Source organism: Moschus berezovskii, chromosome 20 (assembly GCF_049115385.1).
Source record: "Moschus berezovskii isolate FMDL1 chromosome 20, NW_MosBer_1.0, whole genome shotgun sequence".
NCBI classification, from domain to species: Eukaryota; Metazoa; Chordata; class Mammalia; order Artiodactyla; family Moschidae; genus Moschus; species Moschus berezovskii.
In genome coordinates, this window is record NC_142479.1 from 61,081,992 (window position 1) to 61,108,143 (window position 26,152).

A 26,152-nucleotide genomic window follows, 5' to 3' on the forward strand; every position below is an offset into this window, starting at 1 on the left:
GGAGATGAAAGGATCCTCTTTGAAGGATCTTGGAGAAAGAAATGGCAACCCACTCCAGTATTCTTGCCTGGAGAATTCCATGGACAGAGGAGCCTGGCAGGCTACAGTCCATGGGGTAAAAAGAGCTGGACATGACCAAGCGACTAATGCTTTGAAGGATGACTGCAAAGATGAAATGAGGTAATAAACACAGTGGTCCTGGCATACTAGAAAGTTCCATAAATGTTGGTCCTCTCTGTTTTCCCTTCTCCTGTGAAAAAGCAAAGCATTGCTAAGTAAATGTCCCCATAGACAGATATATGATTTTCATTAAACATTTGTACACCAAAAAAGAAAAAAAAATGGCTTCACCATTTACTAAATGTTCTCCTCTGCATGGTAAACTATAATCGTGGTTAAACTGTTTCACAAAATATCTCATGAGAACCTTATTTTAAAAAATTAAAACTAATGAGGAAGTAGCAAATAATCCATTCTTAATCTTATTAATATAATTGAGGGCTTCATCTCTACACCCAAGTGCTTACTGGTTTACGCAACCAAGGTAAGCAGCAATGACCTATATTTTAGGATTTGGATGTGACTGAAAAGTCGCTGTGCTGTTGGATCAAGACAGAAAGCCATGCTTATCACATCTGGCACTAAGTTAAGAGGACTAGCTAACACAGTAAATAATAGAAGCATGAACCAAAAACATTTTGTCAAACTTGAAATCAGCAGATGCTGTTCATCACATTTACATTTCAAAGTCCTACGATAATGGTTGTTGTTGCTATCAGGCTGCTTGTTTTTGTAGATTTCAAACAAAATTCTGGATGCAGAGACAGCTTTGCCAGGAGGTCACGTGGGTAAGACCAGGGTGAACCAATCACCTTGTCAGTCAAAACTGATGCAGCTTCCAAAACTGACGATGTTAATACTAAAGCATCAACAGAGCATAAGGTGCTGAAGTAACTAGTTTCCATATTTTCAGCACTGCTCCTCCAATATCTTGAGCCCAAGTCAGCCCACACCTGTTTTATTTTTTAATATTTATTATTTATTCATTTAGCTGCACTGGGTCTTGGCTGCAGCACATGGAATCTATTCTTTTTCACCTGTGGCATGTGGGATCTACTTCCCCAACCAGGGACTGAACCTGGGGCCCCCTGCATTGGGAGCACGGGGTCTTAACCACTGGACCACTAGGGAAGACACCCAACACCTGTTTTTGTATGACCCATGAGCTATGCATGGGGTGAAATAAAGCAAGAGAATAATATTTCATGACATGTGAAAATTACATGAAATTCAGATTTCGGGGTCCATAAATAAAATTTTACCAGAACACAGCCATACCCATTCATTTACATATTGTCTCCTCCTGCTTTCGTGTCGCAGGGTCAGAGTTTAGTCATTGCAACCTTACAGCCTGCAACTCTAAATCTATCTGGCCTCTTACAGAAAAAGTTTACTGACCCTTGCTCTAGAGTACCGTGTTCAGTATTTTTGAAAGGTCAGTAACAGAGGAAGTTCACGGGATTGGGGAGGAAGTCTGTGTATACAAATATGTGTGTATATACATGTGTGTGTGTGTATTGACATATATATATCAATGGCATATTTAAAAGAGGTTTATTTAATTAAAGAGCACATCAACTATAAAAAGAATCAGATTTAAAAAAAGAAGGATTATTTTTAGGAGGAGGGTTCCAATTACACAAAATAAGGAAGGGACAGCCACGGCTAAATAAAATGAGCTGAAATCTTGCCTTGTGTTACTACAGGAAATCAGCTTGGTGCTGCTTGATAAAGGGGAAAGGTTATATATAAAACGGAAAGAGGAAGAATGTGTTATGACAAAAAAAAGAATGTTCTAAAATACAAAATACAGTAAAGGGCACAGTTGCATGATTCACTCACATTGGACTTCATAAAATAGTTTTACAAACAACATCACAAAGCACAGCCACCTGTTAAGCTGTTATTTTGGCCCATCTATTTCCAATGACAATCTTGACATCCAAGCAAGAGACACACCACCATAGCAACATAAACATCACGATGTTGGAGAATAAAAATTTAGGAAGCAATTTATAGCCTCTGCAGGGCTGGAAATAAACTAATCCTTAAGCATTTGTTACTATGACATAACGTTTCCACAGGACAAACTTGGATCCCCCTGGACACCTCAGGATTCTTTCCCACGGGCCATTTGGAAAGTACAGACTCCAAAAGTGAATATTGTACTAGATGGATTTCTAAAATAAAGGTATTTAAAGGTAATGAGATCATGTCATTTCATTCACAGCTCAGGGAATGCATGATCACCAGGTGTTCAGATAGCACCCACACATGGACAATTATTACTGTCTCTTACATGTGCCAGATGGGCTTACATGTCATGTGATCAGATCCCCGTGGAGGCAAAAAGACGGGTATGGGAATACTATTCAGCCATAAAAAAGAACAAAATCTTGCCATTTGCAGCAATGTGGACGGACTTGGGGGGCATTATGCTAACTGAAATAAGTCAGAGAAAGACAAATACTGTATGATATTGCTCATGTGTGCAATCTATAAAATACAACAAACTGATGAACAAAAAAAGCAGCAGACTCACAGATACAGAGAACAAACTAGTGGTTACCAGTGAGGAGGGGCAGCATAGCAGGGAAGTGGGAGGTACAAACTAGGGGTATGAGATAGGCTGAAGGATGTATTGTACAACAGCGGGTACACAGCCAACACTTTGTAATAGCCGTAAAGAACTGTAACCTTTAAAATTAAATGAGAACAAAAAAAATTTAAAAGAGGGGTATTGAAAATTGAGGAAACGGAGGCACAAAAAAATCCAGTCTTCTTAAATCAATTCATGACAATCAAACAGCAAAGCCTCAACTAGCCCTTCTAACTCCACACCCTAAGCCAGAAACCCCAACTTAGGGCAATATAAGGACTCTGGCTCCAGAAGATAAATGCAAAGCGAAGGGTAGTGGAAAATGAAAGAAAAATCACGTTTGAAAGTGATGCCTCTTTTTAGCAATGGTACTCATTGTGAGAGGTAGTGCAATTATCAGGACTTAAAACATGAACTCTGTAAGGTGTGGCTGAGCTGCCATTCAGAAAGACCCAACCACAGGGAGAGAAAGCTGATCTTCCAGTTTGAAGATGAGACACACCCAAAAGGTACGTCATGGGGCTCAGGGTGGCGGCAAAGTGCATCTCCATCAGGGTGAACAGGTTCTACCCTAGCCTGGAGATCTGAGAGACACCCAGGGTGGACGCTGAACCCAGTGATCAAAACACTGGCCTGGCTTCCATCCTGGAACCACAATCCATTAGCCCGGGCCACCACTCCTAACTCTTTTTTTCCTTTGCTCTTAAGCATTCTCAAAGATAGATGCCTGCAAGGCACATGGGCCGTGCCTTCTCCAGATCCACAGAAGAGACTGTCCAGAGGCCAGGACAACACTGGATATAGCCATTCTTCAGAGGAAAAATAGATGACTCTAGGATGAACTTGTGTGAAGCTAGGGATCTGGCTGCTTTTGATATAAGAACCATTCCTGAACCCCTTTGGGGGCTTCCCAGGTGGTGCTAGTGGCAAAGAACTTGCCTGCCAATGCAGGAGACGTAAGAGGTGCAGGTTTGATCCCTGGGTAGGGAAGATCCCCTGGAGGAGGGCATGGCAACGCACTCCAGTATTCTTGCCTGGAGAATCCCATGGACAGGGGAGCCTGGCAGGCTATAGTCCATAGGATTGAAAAGAGTTGGACACAACTGAAGCAACTTAGCATGCATGTACCTGAATCCCTTTAAAATATAAGATGGTTTCTGACAGACATAACCAACATTAAAAAAAAAATGCTGATTAAAAGAGCTCAGGCAGAAGGTTGAACACTATGTAAATAATGGCTGATTTTAAATATATTTGACCCTTTTGGAAGTGTGTTTCTTGAAAAGGCTTAAGGGGGATTATTCCATTTGGACAACTAATAGCCTAATTACTATTTTTTAAGAAAACAACAACCGAACTCCTTTTCTTGGCAAGAAATCTCTAAGAAACACCCATCTCTGCAGCACCATAAGTCATACTGCTGAAAAACATAATTACACTCAGCTACATCCAAGTTTCCATCAGACACAGTCCAAAAGAGGTGAACTATTGAATCCTGAATCTAAAGGTTTTTCATTTTGGGCACGATGCCTTTTTAAGAGCAGGAAAAACATAACATCAAAAAAGGTATTCATCATAACCTTCAATAGTCCAAGATTTGCGTCTCCAGTGTACACAGTACAGTCTGTACTCCAGTGATTAAATACAATTCTAGTTACCAAACTCTTTGCACTTGGGGGGATTAAATAACTCTATTTCATATCTTTAAACTTGTTGAGCAAAAGTACGGTCTATTTTCACAGCACTTTTCAGGTATTGAGAACACCACTTTTATCCCCCATGTCACTTTTATGGAGGCTGAAATAGTCTGGAATGATGATAAATGTTAGGTGACATGAATGGCTTTGTCTTTTCATCAGCTCCAGCATCATCATCATCATTATTTTAGACCAGGGTAAGCTCAGCAAAATGTTCCTGATGTAGGCACAAGTGACAAGGTTATACCCCATAGGGAACTTAACACGTTTCAGAAGACATGCCCAGGGGCTCAAGTACAAACTTTAGACTTCAGTGATAACCCCTGTTCCTGGAACTACCTGCCCACATAAGCAGGTGATTACAAGTCTTGTTTTCTCAAGCATCTATCATGTTTTTTCTTATTCGGTTAAACTGCTAATTACTACTTTAACAAGAGTTACTTTCTGGGTTTTCAGTGCATTAGAGATTAAACAGACATCTGTAATGTGTCCCAGACACACAGAAAAATTCTCAGACTGAAGACCAAAATTTTTATACCCACCATTACTTTATTTAAAAAAAAAAAAAAAGTTTTGGTCACACCTCATGGCATGGAGGATCGTAGTTCCCTGACCAGGGATCGAACCCTCACCCTCTGCAGTGGAAATACGGAGTCCTAACCACGGGACCACCAGGGAAGTCCCAGCGTCCCACTCCTTTCTTGGACACTGCAGGGCACAAACTGCTACTTGAGAGTAGCAGGACCATAATCTTATAAAATCTAATGAAATCCAGGTTGTTGGCTAGTGATTTTGACATCACTAAATGGACTGACAACAATGAAAATGTTACAAAGTTAACTTACTGATAAGCTGTCATAATGACAATTTTTTTTCTCCTGAATTAAACATCATCTTTTTTAAAAAAGAAGCTAACATTTTAACTATACTTCTTTATATAGAAAAAGTGTCCAATTCAGGTCTGTTTCCACCTGGTATAGGAATAAAGCATTATTATTAGTCAACTATTCTATCTTCTATTTTAATAGAACACTTGTCAGTGCCAACTCTGTTGCAAATACTTCTAAAATATGCCAGTACTTTTTCCTTCCATAGCAAGTATTTCAAACAAAAAATGTGATTTCTCTGTTAAGTGACAGTATAGAAGGACTCCTGAATTAAAACTGTCAAGCACTTCAGATGTCGCTGCAAAGGTATAGGTCACTAATCAAGTCATTAATGCCACCCCAAATATTGGATACAAGTCCATCTTGTCATTTTCCTCCTTTCCTCCTTAGAAAGCAGAATTCCAAAAAGAATTCTAGTTGGCTTCCGTTAATTCAAGTTTTACTGGGTTTGTTTCAGGAAATGATATGTGAGTTTAATGACAAGTAATATAACCAATGCTTTAAAGGAAAGAAAAAAAAAGTGCTGACCAAATCCCTAGAGTAGTGAGCGCATAAACAGAAAGATGAAAGGTGGCTGCCATGGGCTGGGGAGAGGTGGATAGAGAGTTATTGTTTATAGGTACAGAGTGTCAGTTTCGCAAGATGAACAGTTCTGAAGATGAATGGTGGTGATGGCTGGCCTACAGGGTGACTGCACTTAATGCCATCACACTCTACACGTAAATAAAATGGTCAAAGATGGCAAATTTTATGTAATGCGTGTTATACCACAATTTAAAAAAATTATTTTAAAAAGATTGACCTGAATGTACACATCCAATTAAGTGGTGCTATGCTGTGCTTAATCACTGAGTTGTGTCTGACTCTTTGTGACCCCATGGACCATAGCCCACCAGGCTCCTCTGTCCATGGGGGTTCTCCAGGCAAAAATACTAGAGTGGGTTGCCATGCCCTCCTCCAGGGGATCTTCCCAACCCAGGTCTCCCGCATTGCAGGCGGATTCTTTACCATCTAAGCCATTAGGGAAGCCCAAGAATCCTGGAGTGGGTAGCCTATCTCTTCTCCATGGGATTTTCCCAAACTGGGGTTTCCTGCATTGCAGGCGGATTCGTAAACTGCTGACTTACCAGGAAGACCTCAATTAAGTGGGGTCCCCTTCAAATGGTTCATTTTAGGGCATTCCATGTTTATTTCCCTGGTGTTGATATAGAGTGAAACATCCTTGAATCTCTGCTGGGGAACACAGGTCTGTCTGCATTTTTTTCATTATTTTGATGATGGTAAGTGTCTCTGGAGGACAATTTTTAATTTGGAAAAGAATATTTTAGAGCTCCATTGTTGAAAAAAATAATCTTCTCAAGTTAGAAAATTCATTTGAGGCCCCACAGGAGGTGTGACGCTAGAGTAACAATATGAATTTGTGTGTGTGGTTTGTAAACTGCCTCTGAGGCAATGCTGGCAAAGGTGAGACATATGTGTCCAAGGAGCAGCCATCTCAGCAGGAAGGGAAAGCATACCAAACAACACGTTTCGATCATTTTTCATACTCCGCAATTTGCTTACCTCCATGTGAAGGGTTTTAGGTGTTCAACGAAATGTGCCAAAAACATGGTGGCTCTTGTCTGTTCCCACTGTTATTTCCAGACACTAACTTTGAGAAACCCACAGGAGCCCATCAGTGAACATCTCTGCTGCTGATGTCTATGAAAAGCCAAAGGTTGTCATTGCCATTAAAAGGAATAATTTCTGAAAGTGTAGGGGTGGTTCTCTTTTTAGAGCATGAACTATAAAAGTTACTTTCAAAGAGGAGTATGATTCATTTATCAAAGTTAAACTAGGGAATGTCGCTTGATTAATACTTGGGTAAAGTTGATTGTTCAACTTATCTCCATCAGGAGATAAAACTTATGGATCACTCTGTTAGCTCACCTGGAACAAGAAAACTACCTTACCCCAATTATTTCCTTTGATAATCCTGAACAAGTTATTTAATCTTTAAGAAATGTGTTTATGTGTGTGTGTGCTTATTGGGATAGAACTAAATAACCTCCAGTGCTCCTTCCAGCTTTGGGATTCTAGAGAACGCAGAACTGGAAAAGCAAAGACTCTGGGCTCTGCAGTCTGACCAGCGTGGGCATGGATCCAGGTCTGCCACTGACTAGCTGCTCAAGCATCCATAATCCACATCTGTAAAATGGGACGATAATATCCAAATCACAGGACCATTACAAAGACTAAAGCAAGACAGCACTTGATAAATGTAATTTCTCTCTTTGTCTCCTTTGCGTGTGGAATGTGACTGTGAGCAATCCAAGCATACAAAACTGAAACTGAATTTTTAAACCTCTTACTTTCCACACGAAAAGTTTCATGGGATATGCATTGCCAAGGCACAGAGTGCTATTTTATTACGTACATAAAAGCAAGGTGACTGCCAGGCCACATTCAGCCAAGATCTTGTGACACAGAGTGACTGCCCAGCTCCTCACTGCTGCTATTGAGAGGTCAGGACAAGCAACTTTCACGATCTGTCTAAGATATGAAGACAGAGATGGCTCAGATAGGCAAAGTGAGCAGTGCAATTCTGCACTTTCTAGGGACTCTTCAGTCCTCCATGATACTTTTCAGGAAGCATAGGCATAATATTTATTAAGAAGCCCTACACCATCTCTATAAACCATCTACACCAGTTAGGAAACACGCCCATAAGAGAGTCAAGAGATAAGTGAAACTTGGCCATTTTAAGAATAAGTAAATATCATTAAATCCCATCATGACGGTTAAAACCAGAAAATATTGGAGAGCTTTGGAGAACTCTAGATAATCCAGCAAATAAGACCCCAAAGCATTTGAAGGCGTCAATAACTTAATTACGCATCTGTGCTAAGACACTTCAGTCTTATCTGACTCTGCGACCCTAAGGACTGTAGCCCACTAGGCTCCTCTGTCCATGGGATTCTCCAGGCAAGAATACTGGAGTGAGTTGCCATTCTCTTCTCCAAAGGATCTCCCCATTCCAGGGATTGAACCTGCATCTCCTGCATCGGCAGGCCGGTTCTTTACCACCAATGCCACCTGGGAAGCCCCACCTTAATTATATTAGCATACAAGTTCATGGTGATTTCTCTTTCCCTAGTTGGTACATTTACTTCTGAATAAATACACAGATCAGTTAATTGGAGTGTAAAAATACACAAACTAATGCTCAGAAACACCTGGATCTGACCTTAACACAGCAAGTATAATCAGACCTAAACTCTGTGTGTGTGTATGCGCGCGCACGTGTGCGTGTGTAGGTGACATGGGGTGGGGAGCAGCCTTTGGAGATTAATTGCGTAAATTAAGTGCTTAAATGGCATTCTTACAGGTTGTCATCAAATTACATTTGTTTGGCCAATCTTACTTCTCTAGATGATTCATTCTGGGAAAGAAACAACACCCTGAAGATTGTCAGATTAACTCTAAAGAAATTAAAGGACGATGATGTTTTCTCTTTGCTCAGGAACAACAGGAATTCTAGAAGGCCATGCTTCACCCAAACCTAAAAGAAGCCAAAAAAAAATTTTTTTTGTTAAGTGAAGAACTCTTAGATAAATCTGATCAAGAACTTATGTTAGCTAACTTGTTGAGATGGATGAGTCGACTTCCACTAAAGTCTAAAAAGGAATTTTAAGAGCTGGCTCCTTTTGTCAGAGTGCTGGGAAATGAAAAAATGACTCACTTTATACTTGATGTCAAAATCTTGGTGAGCTCCGGCTTTCGTGTTTCTGAATCAACAAACAGTACTGTATAATGTTGCTCAGGCCATTAGCCAGGAAGTGGCCGGTGACCCTCGACTCCATTCTCTGTCATGGGTAAAGCTAGTGTGTCCTGGACAGAAAGGGGTTCCTTCTAACTCTCTGTCATCTTGAGAGACTTGCCCAGTCTCACGCGGCACGACAGAGGCTACTGACACACAGTTTAAACATCCATTTAGCCTGTTTTATAATGAAGCCCAGGATGAAAAGTCTTAAGGACATCTGCCAGAGATGCATAAAGCAGAGGACTCAACTCCCATCTAGAACCATCTCCTCCAGAATGCGTACTCCAGCATTCATTCTGCCAGCACATCATTTCCCACCTAACGTGCAGACAAAGTAGAGGAATGCTCTTGGAGCCACAGCCCAAGAGGCCACCGGGTACTTATTGTTCCTTCCATTCATGATGGCTAATGCCAGCCTCTGTCCCCTCTTAGGGGCAGGGCGACTGTTCCTGAAGATCATGAAGTATGTCGATGATTAGCCCTCGGTACCCTAAAGACCTGCTGCTACTCAAGTCGTGATAACTATTTTTTCCCATAAGAATCAAATTCTGACCTAAATTGTGGTCATTCTAGTCCACACCTGGAAGCTTTTCCCCCCACCCTGCTGCAGAAAAGAACAGTCTCCTTTGGAAAGCTGTCTAAATTCAGGATATTCAGAGTCATCTTCTTGCAGACAGGGACCATATCTTCTCACTGTACACACTCATAATTCAATTTCCATGCTATCAATGTCTCTCTCTCTCTAAACATAGATGTCTATTCTGCTAGAAAAATCTATAGATATCTCTTTAAAAAAACAGCTTTATTGAGATGTATTTTATGTACCAACTCAATGGTTTTTAATGTATTTCATATTCACACAGAGTTGTGCAACCATCGCCAATATCTATTTTAAGATGGCCAGAAACCTCTCCAATCTTCTCTGGACTATAAGCTCTAAGAGGGGAGGGATTGTGTCTGCTTTGCTTGCTCCTCTATCCTGGCACCTGGTCTGACATCTGGCCAAACACCTGGCACAGAGTAGGAGTTCGGTAAGTGTTTGTGATATCAACACTTTTATGCTGTCCCAGTGCCAACCTGAACCTTCCAGATTTCTAAGTTTCCCAGGTATGAAAAATAGCTACTTTCCTCCAACAGAAACTATTTTTTAAACTTTTTATTTCATATTGGAGTATTGGAGTATGACTGATGAAGGGCTTCCCTGGTGGCTCAGCGGTATAGAATCCGCCTGCAAAGAGGAGCAGCAGGAGATGCAGGTTTGGTCCCTGGGTCGGCAAGATCCCCTGGAGAAGGGCGTGACAATCCACTCCAGTGATCCTGCCCCGAGAATCCCATGGACAGAGGAGCCTAGTGCGCTACAGTCCATAGGTCGTGGAGTCGGACACGACTGAAGCACACATGCATGGCTGATTAACAATGCTGTTTCAGGTGGACAGCAAAGGAATTCAGCCACACATATGCACGTATCCATTCTCTCCCAAACTCCCATCCCATCCAGGCTGCCAAATAACATTGAGTAGAGTTCCCTGTGTGTACAGTAGGTCCTTGTTGGTTATCCATTTAAAAAAATACCAGTGTGTACCTGTCCATCCCAAACTCCCTAACTATCCCTTATGCCAATCCTTCCCCCCCGCTCAGGCAAGCATAAATTCATTCTCTAAGTCTGTGAATCTGCCAACAGAAACTTTTAATTCAACTCATTTCCCTATGGTAGGCAGAATGGTCCCTAAGGTTCCTGCTCCTTGGTGTATACACCCTGTATATGCACAATTCCTTCCCCCTTGAATGGGAGTGAGTCTGACCTTAGCGAGCCAGTCTTTCTGAAAAAGAGCAGAGGTCAGAGACAAGAAATCAGAGATTCAAAGTTGCAGTAAATACTCTCCCTGTTGGCCTTGAAGGGGCAGATGGCCACACTGTGGAGGTGGTCCCATGGCAGGAAATAGCAGGTGGCCTTTAAGAGCTGGCTCCTAGCTGATGGGCAGCAAGAAAGCGAGGACTCAGTCCTACAGTCACAAGGAACTGAATTCTGCCAACTACCATGTGAACTTGGAGGAGTACTCCAAGTTCCAGGAGAAAATGCAGCTTGATATCAACCCTGTGAGACTCTCAGCAGAGAATCCAGTCACACGGTCTTCTGATCCACAAAGACCTTGAGATAATAAGTGGGTATTGTTCAAAGCCTCAAAGTTTGTGAAAATTTGTTGCACAGCAATAGATACTGAGTATACACTCCTCCAAGAATTAGGAGGAAGGTAGACAGATTAGGTTAACTCCCAGTAATGACCAGCCTCAAATTCTCAGAGGCATTGCTGAGGAATTTTAAAGTGAGGAGGCTTTTTAATAAAAAGGAATCTCTAGTTTGCAAGATTTCAAGAGGTATAAAGCTGAAGTGGAAAAAAAAAAAGTGTGAAGGTAAACATCGAGGGTCAGATTTCCTAAAAGGTTCCTATTTTTCTCAGCTTCTTTCATCTATGCATGCAGCAAGCATTTGCTCTGTGCCAGACCCAAGGTTTAAGCACCAGCGTTGCCCTATCCAATATGGCAGCCACCAGTCTTATATGGCCTTTGAGCTCTGTAAAGTGGCTAGTGGGGACTGAAATGCACTGCAAATGGAAAACACACACCAGATTTCAAAGACTTTACATGAAAGAAAAACAAGGGATTTCCCTGGTGGTCCAGTGGCTAAGACTCTGCACTCCCAAAGCAGGGGGCCTGAGTTCAATCCCTGGTCAGGGAACTAGATCCCACATGCTCCAACTAAAGATTCCTTGTGCCCCAACGAAGCTCGAAGATTCCCGAGTGTTGCAACTAAGAGCCAGGACAGCCAGATAAATAAATAAAATAATAAATAAATATTTTAAAAATTTTAAAGAAAAATAAGTTAAAAGATCTCGTCAGTATTTGCTTCTGTGGATTACATGTTGAAAAGACAGTGATGGAGACAGATGACAAAGAAGTAAAGAAATAAGTACAGATTAAGATAAGCGTAAAAGCAAAAAGATAAATACTACGAAGGAACTATGTGTGAAGATAGCGAATGAGAAGGGAAAACTGTTTTATATGGAGTGGACAGGAAAGACATCTCTAAGGAGTTAACATGCCCACTTGTAAATCTGGAAGACCACCATAACCTCCCAAGTGTTAACACATGACAGCAACAGCGTCTGAGGAGTTTGAGAGGACTAACAAAGCAAGTTGGTCAGTTTCAGGGCCATCACATTGCACTATTCCCATTAGGTTCCACGGAAAGTGCGCCCCCTGGAGGTGTGCGTCCCTGAGCTCCTGTTTGTATAATTGTTAATAAGTTTTTGTCAGGCTTCCCTGGTGGCTCAGATGGTAAAGAATCCGCCTGTAATGCAAGAGACCTGGGTTCAGTCCCTGGGTTGGGAAGATCCCCTGGAGAAGGGAACAGCGACCCACTCCAGTATTCTGGCCAGGAGAATTCCATGGGCAGAGGAGCCTGGCAGGCTACAGTCCACGGGGCTGCAAACAGTCAGACATGACTGAGTGACTTTTACTATCTTTCAAGTTTTTCTAAGTCGGAGGGTGTGTATGTGCTCAGTCGCTTAGTTGTGTCCGACTCTTTGTGAACCCATGGACTGTAGCCCTCCAGGCTCCTCTGTCCATGGGATTATCCAGGCAAGGATACTGGACTGGGTTGCCATTTCCTCCTCCAGGGGATCTTCCCTACCCAGGGATCGAACTCAAATCTCCTGGGGTTCCCACCGAACCACCTGGGAAGCCTAAGTTGGAGGATGGACAGTATGAATCAAGCTTCCAAGATAATTTTTTCAAACTTTACATTTTCCAGATCCAAACTGTCTTCCAGTTTTAATAGCTACAGCACACTTGGACTCCATCTGCCCTGTAGCCTACAAAAAATCTCCACTTAGGAATACAACACAATTCCTGATTCCAAGCACGAGACACAAGGGGCAGACAGTTGGCCATGTGCAATCTGAAATTCTTTTTTTTTCGTCTCCTAGTGAGCTGGATTTGCTAAAGATTTGTAAAACCTTCCTGACTTCCTGCTACGAATAAGCTGTTTTCTGTATCTGTCTTTTTCTCCGAACGGAGGCAGAAGTGTCAGATAGTTTTCAAAAAAATGTTCTGAGTTACTTGACTACACAGACCTCCAGGCAACAGAAAGCAGGGCAGAGCCCAGAGAGGCTAGCCAGGGCACCTGTGTCCTCACTCAGGCAGCTAAAGCAATGAAGTTCGACGTACTTTTCCAGTAATTGCTGCCCCTGAAAAACACATTTACTGCCTGTCACTGTGCACACACTTTTATATTTTTTTAAACAAACCATCTCTGTGAGCCCTCCACCCTACACACACACACGTGTACACATACACACGTGCACACAAACACGTCCTTGACTGACACTCTGAAGCAAGGAAGTGTTGAAAATAGACTATTTTTTTAAAAAATTACTTATAAAAAATAGTATTCTCCATTTACCTGAAATGAGAGGGTTCTGAAACAAAGATGCCTCCCTTTCTCTTAACATCAGTTACAGTCAATCAGACACAGGGTTCTGAAGTTGATTTTTAAGAGCCTTTGGAACTTGCCCATGCCTTTCTAATAAACAGTAAAAGTTAATTACTACCCACTTTTAAATAGGGTTTTGTTAACAATAGCGTGCTATTTATTTTTTCTTTCAAGGCCCAGAATCTGTTTCATAGGAGGCATTCACACTCAAACCACAGGGAAAATGCACTCTTTCTCCAGAAAATCACTTTCACTGACCAACCAGGAAGAGAGCATCTGCTCCAGTCGCCTGTTCCATTAGTGGTGAAAGGTTTGCACTGATCCATTAACCACCCCCCACTTCCTGGGTGACCCTCATGACCAAGAAGCGAGCTTCAGGAGACAGCTGGGCCGCCATGGAAGCTCAGACGGTAAAGAATCTGCCTGCTAATGCAGGAGATGGGTTCGATCCCAGGGTAGGGAAGATCTCCTGGAGAAGGAAATGGCTAGCCACTCCAGTATTCTTGTCTGTAGAATCCCATGGACAGAGGAGGAGCCTGGTGGGTTACAGTCCATGGGGTCGCAAAGAGTCAGACACAACTGAGCGACTAAGTATGCACCCACGGGAAGCTACTAGCAACACGATTCCCGAACTGTGAAACAGGCAAGAGAAGCTACGAAGATAGCCCAGAAATCGACCCTGGCCTGGGTCCCTCCCAATGAAGCTAACAGAGAAAAAATAAAAAGTCAAAATAGTGCTCATTCTTAAAAAAAATTTTTTTCCTAAATTATGTTTATGAGGAACCTTGGAGAAGGTCTATGAGATTAATCCAGGGGGTCTTTCTCCTTTACACTTCAGGGCATCACCTTGTACAGAAGACAAAGTGTCGGTGAAAATATCGCACTTAAAACCTCTTTTCTTAAAGAATTTCTGCCCCAATAGGTTTGCAGATGAATTTCACGAAAATCCTTTAAAACGGAGCGAAAGGAGCACTGTTGGTCATTTTGGCATCTTCATTTATGTCATTCCAGAGACGGCACCACCGGATCCCAAATCTGTTCTCAGAAATGTGCGCAAGAAGATTCTCCAGGGACTTGGGGGAGCCTGGATAAAGTGCACTGGCTCCCTGCCAGGGCAAAGAACACAATGATATTCTGTTAAAAAGCTGAGTGCTTTTTTCCCCTTCTCTGTCCCTCTCCTTCTTCTTTCTTGGAGGGGTTGCTGTTGTTCAGTCCCGCTAAGTCATGCCCGACTCTTTGCGACCCCACGGACTGCAACACGCCAGGCTTCCCTGTCCTCCACTATCTCCCAGGGTTTGCTCAAACTCATGGAGGGGGAGTTTTTCACTGTGCATCAAATCCCTGAAGACCACAAATAAATCCCAGACATTAACGCTGATGCAATCAGAACAGGAAGTGTTAACACCAAAATGAGCAATGAACTTGAAAAGATTCCTGCCTTAGATCATATTGGGATGTGCTTAGCTCTTGGAAGATGCTTATCTTACTGATAAGGACCTGTCAGGGAGGAGTGATCAGACTGTGTTCCACGGAGTCCTGAAGATGCAGTTGGGGATCCATTTTAGATGCTGGGATCAGTGGCAGCATCCAGCAGTGGCTTGGGAGGAAAGGCCTTGAACTCCACCATAATCTCCATCAAGCCACACACTCAAATAAAAATACAATCTAAGGAAAACCAGTAGGCTTATTATACAAAAGCAGCTTCAAAGAGAGGTGCTGGACCCTTTTCCAGGCAGCTGACTAACTCCTAAAATTCCCCTAATGAGACGTCTGAGTCTCCAACCCACCTTTCCCACTACAGACTGATTCGCGCATCCAGTTTAGGGATATTTCCTTCCAACAAGGAATCCCAGAGGGGGAAGAAGTGAGAGAATCCCTGGCTTGTAACAAAAAGAGCTTTGCTCTGGGTTCTGGCCTGGACCTTGACCTTGGCTATGAGATGGGCAACTAACTGACCGCACCTTCTAGAGCGCTAGTCTTCTCTTCAACAAAATGAAACGGGTCAACTCTAGACCATCTCTAATAGCCCTTCCAAGTCTAAAATTCTACAGTCTCTATCACTAAATGTTTCAAATAAACACAAAGACAACTGTCTCTTTACAGGCAACTATTGGCCCCTAGGGACCTCTGCTGCTTAGAACTTTCCAACAGGCTTATATTTAGTTCAGAGACAACAACACTGAACATAAATGAGAATATTCCAGTGAAGTGGGTTTTTTAAGTTAAAATGAATCTATGGGATGTTACTTCTTATAGTTCTTTACTCTGAATATGAATGTCTAAAAAACAAAACACCAACACTCTCAGCTAGACTGTAAATTCTGCTTTATTTGCTTGATCTCCTAGAGCTATTCTTCTTTCCTGGAACTAGGGAACATTTTATGAGTCAAAATAAGGTGAGTGAAACAGTAGAAACCAGTATTCTCCAGACTCATTCAAAAGGCCTTTGGTTTTGCATTTAGTTGACAGTGCTAATTTTCAAGAAATTTTTGTTTTCTTTTTGCTGGATTAAATATGAGTAATGGTCAAAAAGCTGAGTAAAGCGAAACAAATACTAATTTTTTTTTTTTTTTTTTTACCACAGGTCTGGTTTTAGTTTGGCGAGTAACTAGCTGTGTGGCCTGGCACACATTACTTAGCCTTTCTGAACCCTGGTTCACTCATCTATAAAATGTGGGCAATACACCAGTCCACCTTCTGCTCCCTTCTACCAGGAGTTAAATGAGATAAGGTCAGGAAAAAAGAACAGACATATAATGTTGGTTCTTTTGATGACTCTCCAAAACAGGGGCATTTGCCTAATTTTTTAAAGTATAGACATTACTACTAATTAACTGTGGTGGTTAGAACAGAGACAAATCCTAAAACATAGGCTGAATCAGGCCCAAAGCAAATCAAGAGATGTGGCAAGGGGACTTCCCTGGCAGTCCAATGGTTAAGATTCCCCCTTCCGATGCAGAGAGCACAGGTTCAATTCCTGGTCAGGGAACAAAGGTCCCAGGGCATGTGAGAAGAGGCCAAATTTCTTTTTTTTTTTTTTTAAAGAAAAGAGTTGTAGCAAAAGTGAGGCTTCCAAAAGTCTATTAAGTTGGTGGCAATTTTCTTCTCTTATTTATTTATTTACTCATTTATTTTTGGCTGCACTAGGTATTCATAGCTGCAGGTGGGCTTTCTCTAATTGCGGAGAGTGGGGGCTACTCTTTGCTGAGGTGTGTGGGCTTCTTATTGCGATGGCTTCTCTGTTGCAGAATACAGGCTCTAGGCGAGCCAGCTTCAGTTGAGGCTTGTAGGCTCTAAAGCGCTGACTCAGTAGTTGTGGCACGTGGGCCGAGATGCTCCGTAGCTTGTGAGATCTTCCCGGACCAGGGATTGAACCTGTATCCCCTGCACTGGCAGGTGGATTCTTCACCACTGGACCACCAGGGAAACCCCAACAACTGTCTTCTGTGAAGACACGTCAGTTGCTTCCCCAGTTTTCAGTGTTAAGGTTAGGAGGACATGGTGCTAAGGTGGATGGTGGCGATTGTGGGGTTCACTACGTCAGACCTTAGGGGTCTAACCTCTGGTAAGCTGGGCCTCCTGTCCTCATGCATCATGATTTGGTTAATCACAATCCTTCCACCTGGAAACCTCTCTCAACCTAAACTGCCCTCCTGTTTCTCTAACAAAAAAGAAAACTACTTTGGAATACGACCTTTCAGATACTGAATCACGCTTTGGTCCAAATGAATGACACATTAAGTAAGCTATAATTATACATTATGTTACAGGCCTAGCCTCATTTCATTTGCCCATTAAGAAAAGAAGGGCCTCCACCTCTACCACTCAAATAAGATTGCTGCTGCTGCTAAGTTGCTTCAGTTGTGTCCGACTCTGTGCGACCCCACAGACGGCAGCCCACCAGGCTCCCCCGTCCCTGGGATTCTCCAGACAAGAACACTAGAGTGGGTTGCCATTTCCTTCTCCAATGCGTGAAAGTGAAAAGTGAAAGTGAGGTCGCTCAGTCGTATCCGACTGAGTGACCCTACCGACTGCAGCCCACCAGGCTCCTCCGTCCATGGGATTTTCTAGGCAAGAGCACTGGAGTGGCTTGCCATTGCCTTCTCCACACCAAAACTGTAGCTATTTCAGTACAAAAAAAAAAAAAGTGTACAAAGAGTGCTGGTGCCTGAGGATTCAAGAAAGTCTGAAAAGGGAACCAACCAGAATAAAGAGACGTTGCAGGTGGTATAGATGATTCTAGAGTTGGTTACTTCCTTATCACCTGCCTTGCTGGGCATTTCATGCCATACCAGCGTTGCCGGGAGATCCCAAACTCCTCTCAATAAATAAAGTCATTAGGAGGAGATGGAGTGGAAGCAGACACACCTCCAAGCTGAACTACTCCAGCTTAGCGGCTCAGGGGTTGGGAAGATCTCAACAATTCCTAAAATTGTTTTGGTTAAAACCAGTTTCATTCATTTGCCGCCCCATTGTCCGCAGAGGCGGGTGCTGCTTCTCCACAGGATTTACACGGTCTGCCTACCCACATGGCATCCATCCTTCAAGGACCTTGCTCAAATGCTCTCTCCTCCAAAGTCGCAGAACCGCGCTGCTCGGGTGTTCACTGGATGGGGCGGGGGGCGGGGGGGGTGCTGATCTCTTTTTGGCAGTCAGCCTCCCTCGGATACATTTTGCAAACGCGGAGCTACTTTGATCTTGCCTTGGATTGTACGGTGGGTCTTAACACTTGCTCCAGATGACACATGCACACAAGTCCCTTGTGAGCACAACCACGTTCTTAGTTAAAAATCTTTCTCTCTCCCAAAGCACCTTGCCCCTTCCCCAAAGTAGTGGCTCAAGAACATATCCGAGAGATTAAGGGCGCTGTATTTAAACATAAATACGGTTTGGGTCGCCGGTGTCACGTGTGTTGTCACACCAAACCACACTAGTTAAATTTCAAATTGCCCTGATTGGCTTCAAGCTCCCTCGCAGTCCCTGGACAGGCGCTAAGCAATTGTGAAATCACCAAAAAGGTAGGGAGGCAGAGGGAGAATAAAGGGAAGCCGGGCCTGAATAATCCTCCCTGAGTCATCGTTTCCTGAATGATAGAGCTTGCCGCTTGGCGGGGTACGAAGGGTGCGGATCCGGAGAAAGCAACCTGAGCGGCCGGTGGAGGACGAGCCCAGGAAGAGTCCCCCGCCCCTCGCCCTACAGCTGGGGGACCCGAGAGCCGGGGGGCCTGGCCGGCACCCGCGTGCTACAGCGCCCCTCTGTGGCCGCGCCGCAGTCCCCGCCGCTCCCCGCTCGCCCGCCGACCGCTCTCCCAAGAAACAAGACACGCACAAAGTTTCCGAGCCAGGCGGTTAAAAGGTCGAGGCCAGGTTCTGGAGCCTCGAAGCGCGGGCGTGGCTGGAGCGGCGCCCAGGCTGGCGGCGATGGCAAGGGGTCTGAGTCCAAACGCACTCCCCCCTCCCCAAGGATTTCGAGGTGCCCCCAAGCGGGACCCGGGCCCTCCAAATCCCGAGGGCGAAGGACTGCTCCCTTACCCCAACCTTCTGAAGGTGGGCGGGAGGGGAACCCGGGTCCACGACGGGAACCGGATGCCTACCTCCCAGGGTTGCGCTACCAGGGTGTGCTTGGAGCTCTTGGGTTTGCTTTTTTTATTTTCTTAATTGGAGGGAGGGGACGACCAGCTCCCTTTGGCGCATTCTGATCCTCAGCGATACGAATTCTGGATGCCCCTAAAGAACCCACCTGCAGTCCACCGCCCCACCCAACGTTGCCCTCCTTGCTGGAGTGACAAGTGGAAGCAGCAACTCCCCTCCTCCCTCCCCTCCAGCCTCCCGGTTTGGGAGCCAATGTTCCACCAAGGTTTTCCCCGCCGTCCGCAGTGGACCCGCTGGCGGGAGGCGGCGATGGGGAAGCGGCGCCCGGGAGCCAGGGACCGGGAGCGGGCGAGGCCCGGCTCGGCGCGGCGCTTACCTCGTCCACGGTGAGTGGCATGCAGATCCGGTACTCCTTCAGCAGCATGGTCCCGCTGGCCACGGACCTCCGAGGCGGGAAGCGGGCGGGGCGGGGCGGGGGTGGGGGCGCCCCCAGACCAACACGGCTGCCACCCAGGCGCAGAGCTGAGCGCCGGGAGCCCCGTGCTTGGAGCCGGTCGGCGAAGCAGCCCCTCGGGCGGTGCGCTCAGTTCCTGGCTTCCTCCTCTCCGCCCCAGAGCATGTCAAGGTTTGGGTCTGGGTGTTCGCCGCTCCCCCGCCTCCTTCCTCGCCGAGGTCGATCCGCCTGGAACGCGGTGTTGCAAAGTCAGGGAGGGAGGGAAACCCACTGGAAACCAATCTGATCGGCAGCCCAGGGCAGCAGGAGCGGAAGCCAGATCAGGACATGCCCGTCGGCGGGCGAGGGAGGGAAAAAAAACCACACCACGAGGTTTCCAAAAATTACACGGAATACACAAAAGTCACCCTCTCGATCCGCCTCTGAAACCTGGCGATTCCCCCCCACCCCCTTTTCCGGCCGGTCTGCCCAAGGCGAATGTCACCGAGCACACATTGCAGCCAGAGCAGAGATGCTGACTTTTCAGACAAAGGCTCGAACGGCTGTGCTCCCCGGCGGTAAACAAGATTTCCTTCTCTTTTTAGGGCCGGTCGCCCAGGCGCTCCAGGGTCTCGCTGGGTGAGAAAAGGGAAGCCTCCGCTGCCGCGGCCGCTCGGCTTCTGCGGGGCCGGGGCTCCGGGTTCCTCCGACCTCGGCTCGCGGCTGCGAGGGGCGGGCGGCGGGAGGAAGCTGGCGCCTTCCGCGCGCGTCCCCTCCCCCGAGTCCGGATACCCGAGCGCCGTGCGTGCCCGCGAGTTTGCAGCCACCTCGCCGGGGCCGGAGAGTCGGCGCCGAGCTGCGGTGTGCCTCGGGCCGGGGAGGTGGGTGCGGGAGGAGCGAGCGCAGCTGACATCAGCAGCCGTCGCGGCGGGGAGGGTAGCCCCATCCGGCCAATGGGGAAATGGCAAAGAATGTGGAGGATTTAAACAAAACAGCATGCCTCTCCCGGGCTGCTGCCGGACGGCGGGACTGCCCCGGAGAGCCGAGGTCGGCCGGCGCTGTGGAGGATCGGAAAAGAGGGGGCTTCCGTCGGCTCCTTGAAACCCTTTGAGTCTTGTTCTCAGATGTACCCCGGGTGCCACGGTGCTCTGTCCAGCCACTCTGGGTAGCTTCTGGGTCCAAGGTACAGGAGTGTGTCCCTTGACCTTTAGAAACGGGTTTTGGTTGTTTTTTTTTTTTTTAAACAAATGCCCACCCGAGAGCGTTTTCACTTTGGTCCAGTAAACAAGTCCATGCTGGGAGAGGCAACGCGATTTGGGAGCAAAAGAGCAAACCCGTGTCTGGTTTCCTAACTGGTTTCAGAGCAGGAATGCAGAAACTGGAAAGTGCAACACGGTAAATGAAAATGAAATCCACACGGAAAGACACACAGCCAGGGGGAACGTGAACGGGGATATAGCCTTTTACCTCTCCTGGCCCTGCTCTGCAGTGTGACTGCAGGCTTCGCAGAGCAGCAAGAATAGGTTTTCCTGTCAGCACTCCCAAGTTCAAAAAGTCACAATGAAATGTCAATGAAAATGCCTGGAGTGTTGGTATTTCATCCATATTAAACAGATCCCTCATTTTAACCACAAGAGGCACATTCTTTAGTTACTCAGGAAGCTGCATGTAACTGCTGAAGTCTGTTTTTCATTTGTCTGGTATTTTTAAGCTTGTTTTTCTGAAAAGTGCTGGATGAAAAATGCATCAGTTGCCTCTTTGCAGAATAACCTGCAAGCATCATCTTTCCTTGGAAAAGAAAAAAAAAAAAATACTCGTGCTCTAAGATCCTGCAGCTCCTCACAGGGCTTTGGATGGCAATGCAGATGGCCTCCATGTTACAGTATTTAAAATTATGAGCAATAAGTAATTAATTGCTATGGTGGGCTGTGGCTAAAATCATCCAGATGGCTGAAGAGAATTTCTGTGTGAACACGATAACAAAGGCTGATAGAAAAATGACATCCTCTATCCAGCTTATATTCTAGGGAAAAACTATTTTCTAGATAAATGCTTCCCAGTATTGGCTCAGAAAGATTCACAGCAACTAATTAAAGCTAAACTAAATTCCTCGAGGTGGAAAAATCTAAATCTGATGCTGTACTGCTGAATAATAAGACATGAAAGCCTGCGATACGCAGAGGAAGCTCAAGCTGTTATTCTTTTTCCTGCTTCTTACTAAAACAAGTGTAGTGGCTTCACTTATGGCACCTAAAACTCTTCCGGGAGGCAGGTAGGGGATGTAGTGGCTAGCCACATTCGCATATGAACACAGGACATCAGCATACATGGACATATTCCTGGCTTCCCGGCCATTCCTGACACCAATTCTGTAAGTATTTCACTGATGAATATTATGGTTGAAGAATTACTTCTCTGCATCTGCTGTTGTTTGGTCACTCAGTGGTGTCTGACTCTTTGCGGTGTCCGTGGACTGCAGCACATTAGGCTTCGCTGTCCTTCACCATCTCCTGGAGTTTGCTCAAACTCATGTCCATTGAGTCGGTGATGCCATCCAACCATCTCATCTTCTGTCCCCCCCTTCTCCTGCCCTCAATCTTTCCCAGCATCAGGGTCTTTTCCAGTGAGTCGGCTCTTTGCATCAGGTGGTCAAAGTATTGGAGCTTCAGCATCAGTCCTTCCAATGAATAATCAGGGTTAATTTCCTTTAGGATTGACTGGTTGGATCTTCTTGCTGTCCAAGGGACTCTCAAGAGTCTTCTCCAGAACCTGGCAAACTGTAAAGAACCACAGATATGCTTCTGCCCTTTCCTTCTCCGTTAAGCTGCCTTCTCCCCTGAACTCTTCTTTTTCACTCAGTTCGCATGCCTGGTCACATTACCCTTGTTCAAGCACAGCTGGAATCCTGCCACCTTCAAAACCTTAGTGACTCTCTGTGGTCTAACTGAGCAAGCTGAAATTCCTTGGCCGGAGGATCAAGGCTCTGAATCTGTCATTCCTATGGAGCCTCACCATCCTTTTCCAGCCCTACTCCAGCCAAATGAAAAACATCTCTTGTCTGGAGAAGGGCTTCACTTACCTGGATCAGTCTGCTTCTGCCACTGCCTTCACAGAGCCTCTCCTACCCGCTCCCTCAGGACCCCAGCAGGCAGCAGGACACTGACAATGTGTGTTTTTGGAAAATGACTCTGAAGGCAGTGTGTTGGATGGCTTAGAACAGGATACTAGACAGAGGCCAGATGTTATTGCATTACTGTAATTCTAAAGCAGACAAATGGAGAGAGTCTGAATTAGCAAATGAAGAAGAAAAGATGATGGATTTAAAAAGATTCAGGCAGTAGTGCTCGCTTCGGCAGCACATATACTAAAGATTCAGGCAGTACTTGGGAACCGAAGGGTTTTCGCTCCAACGGCGCTTGGGGGAGGGGAGGGCAAAGGGAGCGCGTATTCATTCATAACTCACTCACACCAAAGGAGGAGGACGCCATCTACTGGTCACACACCTTGCTTTAAAATGTTTCAAGTCACCGTCAGCAACAGTCTGGCAAGAATTGTCTGTTTCAACCAATGGAGTCTGCAAGGTTCATTTCCAAAGAACCTTGAAGGTGTTGGTACCATCACTAAGGATGGTAGCGATGTTCCACTAACAACGTACACTCTACAGTTTACAGGATCATCACATATTAAAACGTGTGTGGGGACTCCCTCGTGGTCTAGTGGTTAGCACTCTGAGCTCCCAATGCAGGGGGCGCAGATTCGATCCTGGGTAGGAGAACTAGATCCCACGTGCTGCAACTAAGACCCAGCACAGCCAAATTAAAAAAATTATAATTTTTTCAAAAAGTGTGGATGGGGTGCAAAGGGCAAAAAGAGGAACCGAGAGTAAAGTGACCAGTGGCGAATGATACTACCAAAAGGAAAAGAATATAAGCCTACGCATGTCTGTGAGAGCATACAGTCTCAGGCGGCGACACCCTCTGGAGACAGGGGATCTCAGATGCGAGATGGGGGAGGTGTGCCTCTCAGGCATCTGAGGAGCTGTTCAATCCACTGTCTTCACCAGAATTCTGTTGACTCACACCTCCCGGGCATTGAAACCTCTTATCAGTTCAGTTCAGTTGCTCAGTCGTGTCCGACTCTTTGTGACCCCATGGACTGCAGCACGCCAGGTCTCCCTGTCCATCACCAACTCCCGGAGTTCACTCAAACTCATGTCCATCGAGTCAGTGATGCCATCCAGCCATCGCATCCTCTGCCGTCCCCTTCTTCTGCCTTCAATCTTTCCCAGCATCAGGGTCTTTTCAAATGAGTCAGTTCTTCGCATCAGGTGGCCAAAGTATTGGAGTTTCAGCTTCAGTATCAGTCCTTCCAATGAATATTCAGGACTGATTTCCTTTAGTTTCCTTATCAGTTCATGTGGAAAAAAAATCTGTAGGGTTCTGATCCACGTCTGTAAACAGGATCTGAAAGAAGAGTGTATCAACAGACTTTGTGACTCTTTATGTTTTATTCCAAGAATATCCCTGGTACTTCTAAAATATTATGGTTCTTTCCAACTTCCTCCTCACTAGATCTAAGGTCTGTGGCTGCTTTAAGGTCCTGTCTCCTAGACAGCCATTCTAGACTCTTTATAGACAACCCTGGACTATTCATTTTTGTTCTTGTTTGTTTGCCAGGGTGGCCCTTCCGTACAAAATATCATATTCTGCAACTGAAGTGCTTCCCTTGTTCTCCAATTCCCTAACAATGATAAGCTTCCTGAGGAGACAGACCATGTCCTGTCATGTCTTCCAGAAAGTGTAGCCTGGTGTGAGGGATATTGTGGGTACCCAACAGTAGTCTAGCAGATGTATGCATAAGAGTTCAGAGTTCTCGACCTTGGCACTACCCACATCTGGTGGCAGATCATTCCTTATGGGGGCAATCACTGTAGGACTTAGCACCATCCCTGATCTTTACACATTGATTATCAGTGGCAACCCCGCCCTCACACCCACCCATACACATTGCCACATATGGAGATGGGTCTGGAGGGGGAAACTCCTCCAGTGGAGAATGACTGTATTAGTGTAATACTCATCGTGCTTGTGTGCTTGTGATTGTGCTAAGTCACTTCAGTCGTGTCCAACTCTTCGCAACCCCACGGACAGTAGCCCACCAGGGTCCTCTGTCCATGGGGTTCTCCAGGCAAGAATACTGGAGTGACTGGAGTGGGTTGCCATGCCCTCCTCCAGGGGATCTCCCGACCCAGGGATTGAACTCGCATCTCTCAGGTCTCCTGCATTGGCAGACAGATTCTTTACCACGAACGCCACCTGGGAAGCCCCGTAGTATTCATTAATCTTATCTAAATGTGTAGATACTCCAAAGAAGCTTTTGAAGAGATGGACTTTCAATTTGTTTTAAAGCTAAGGAGAGAAGGAATACAACAAAACTGTTACATCATGGTGCTATAAAGCTGTCCCCCTCACATCTGTTTTCTATTAGCAGAGTAGCCCTTGGTAAAGGCCTTGACTTTCACCTTGATCATTTAATTAAGGTTATGTCAGCCAAGTTTTTCCATTGTGAAGTGATTATTTTCTTTCCGTACTCTATCCTTTGGAAGGTAGTCATTAAGAACAGTCATGGCACAGTGGTAAAGAATCTGCCTGGGGACGCAAGAGACGTGGGTTCTATCCCCACCCTGGCAACCCACTCCAGTATTCTTGCCTGAAAAATTCCATGGACAAAGGAACCTGACAGGCTACAGTCCATGGAGTCTCAAAGAGTCTAAGAGGACTGAGCATGTGCACACACGCACACACACACACACACACTCAAGGGAGCAGAGCTAAGCCCCACCTCCTTGAGAGAAGGGTATTGTGGCAACCTGCAAGATTCATCCTTTGCCCCTCATTTGTGTGTTCATTCAAATATTTATCCATATCCGTGTGGATTCTAGAATATTCCTTCCCTTCTTTGAGTTATAATTCAATACGTTATTTTTGTTGTTCAGACTGTTTCAGCTTTGGCCATTGGTAGCTCTTGCAGGATCATTCTTATGTCCTTTTGACATGCACTCCTCCCCTTTAAGGGCAATTTTTGAAAATCAAAGTTATACTTTGCAATTAATTATTGTTTTACTAAATATTATTTAATTCCAGCTAAGGTTATGTCTATATATTCCTCTTTATGTGTCTGTGTGTATGGGTCTTTGTGTGTGTGTGAGTCTGTGTATGTGTGCGCATTTTAAACACTTGTATGCTGATCTTGTCAGGTCCTAAGCAAATGTTAAATTCATTCTTAATAAAACTACACAAAGCAAGTCCCAGAGCAATTCTTAAGTGTAGACCCATTTATCAGGCCTCTATTAAATACAGAAAATGCCTTTGATGTGGAATTGTTTATAGCTGTGCAGTAAATGCTCATAAAATAAAAATTAATTGAGAGTGATGTGGTACAAATTGCTTCACATAGGGAAAAAACCTGGAGGTTCCATGGCCAAACGTATGGCTTTATCTTTTTTTTAAAATATTCATTTACTCGGCTGCTTTGGCGGCACACGGGATGTTTTCATTGTGGCATGTAGGATCTGGCTCCTGGACCAGGGAT

At 45.1% G+C, this 26,152-nt stretch overlaps 1 protein-coding gene across 1 annotated transcript in view; it reads right to left on the reverse strand.

The window, feature by feature from the left end:
• Positions 1 to 20,452, reverse strand: part of PITPNC1 (phosphatidylinositol transfer protein cytoplasmic 1) — a 267,578-nt gene extending 247,126 nt beyond the window's left edge. Inside the window, exon 1 of the mRNA XM_055408242.2 lies at positions 19,505 to 20,452. Within this exon, the coding sequence (XP_055264217.1) occupies positions 19,505 to 19,552 (48 nt within the window). The 5' untranslated portion in view covers positions 19,553 to 20,452. The remainder of the gene's footprint in view (positions 1 to 19,504) is intronic.
• Between the last annotated feature and the right edge of the window lie 5,700 nt (positions 20,453 to 26,152).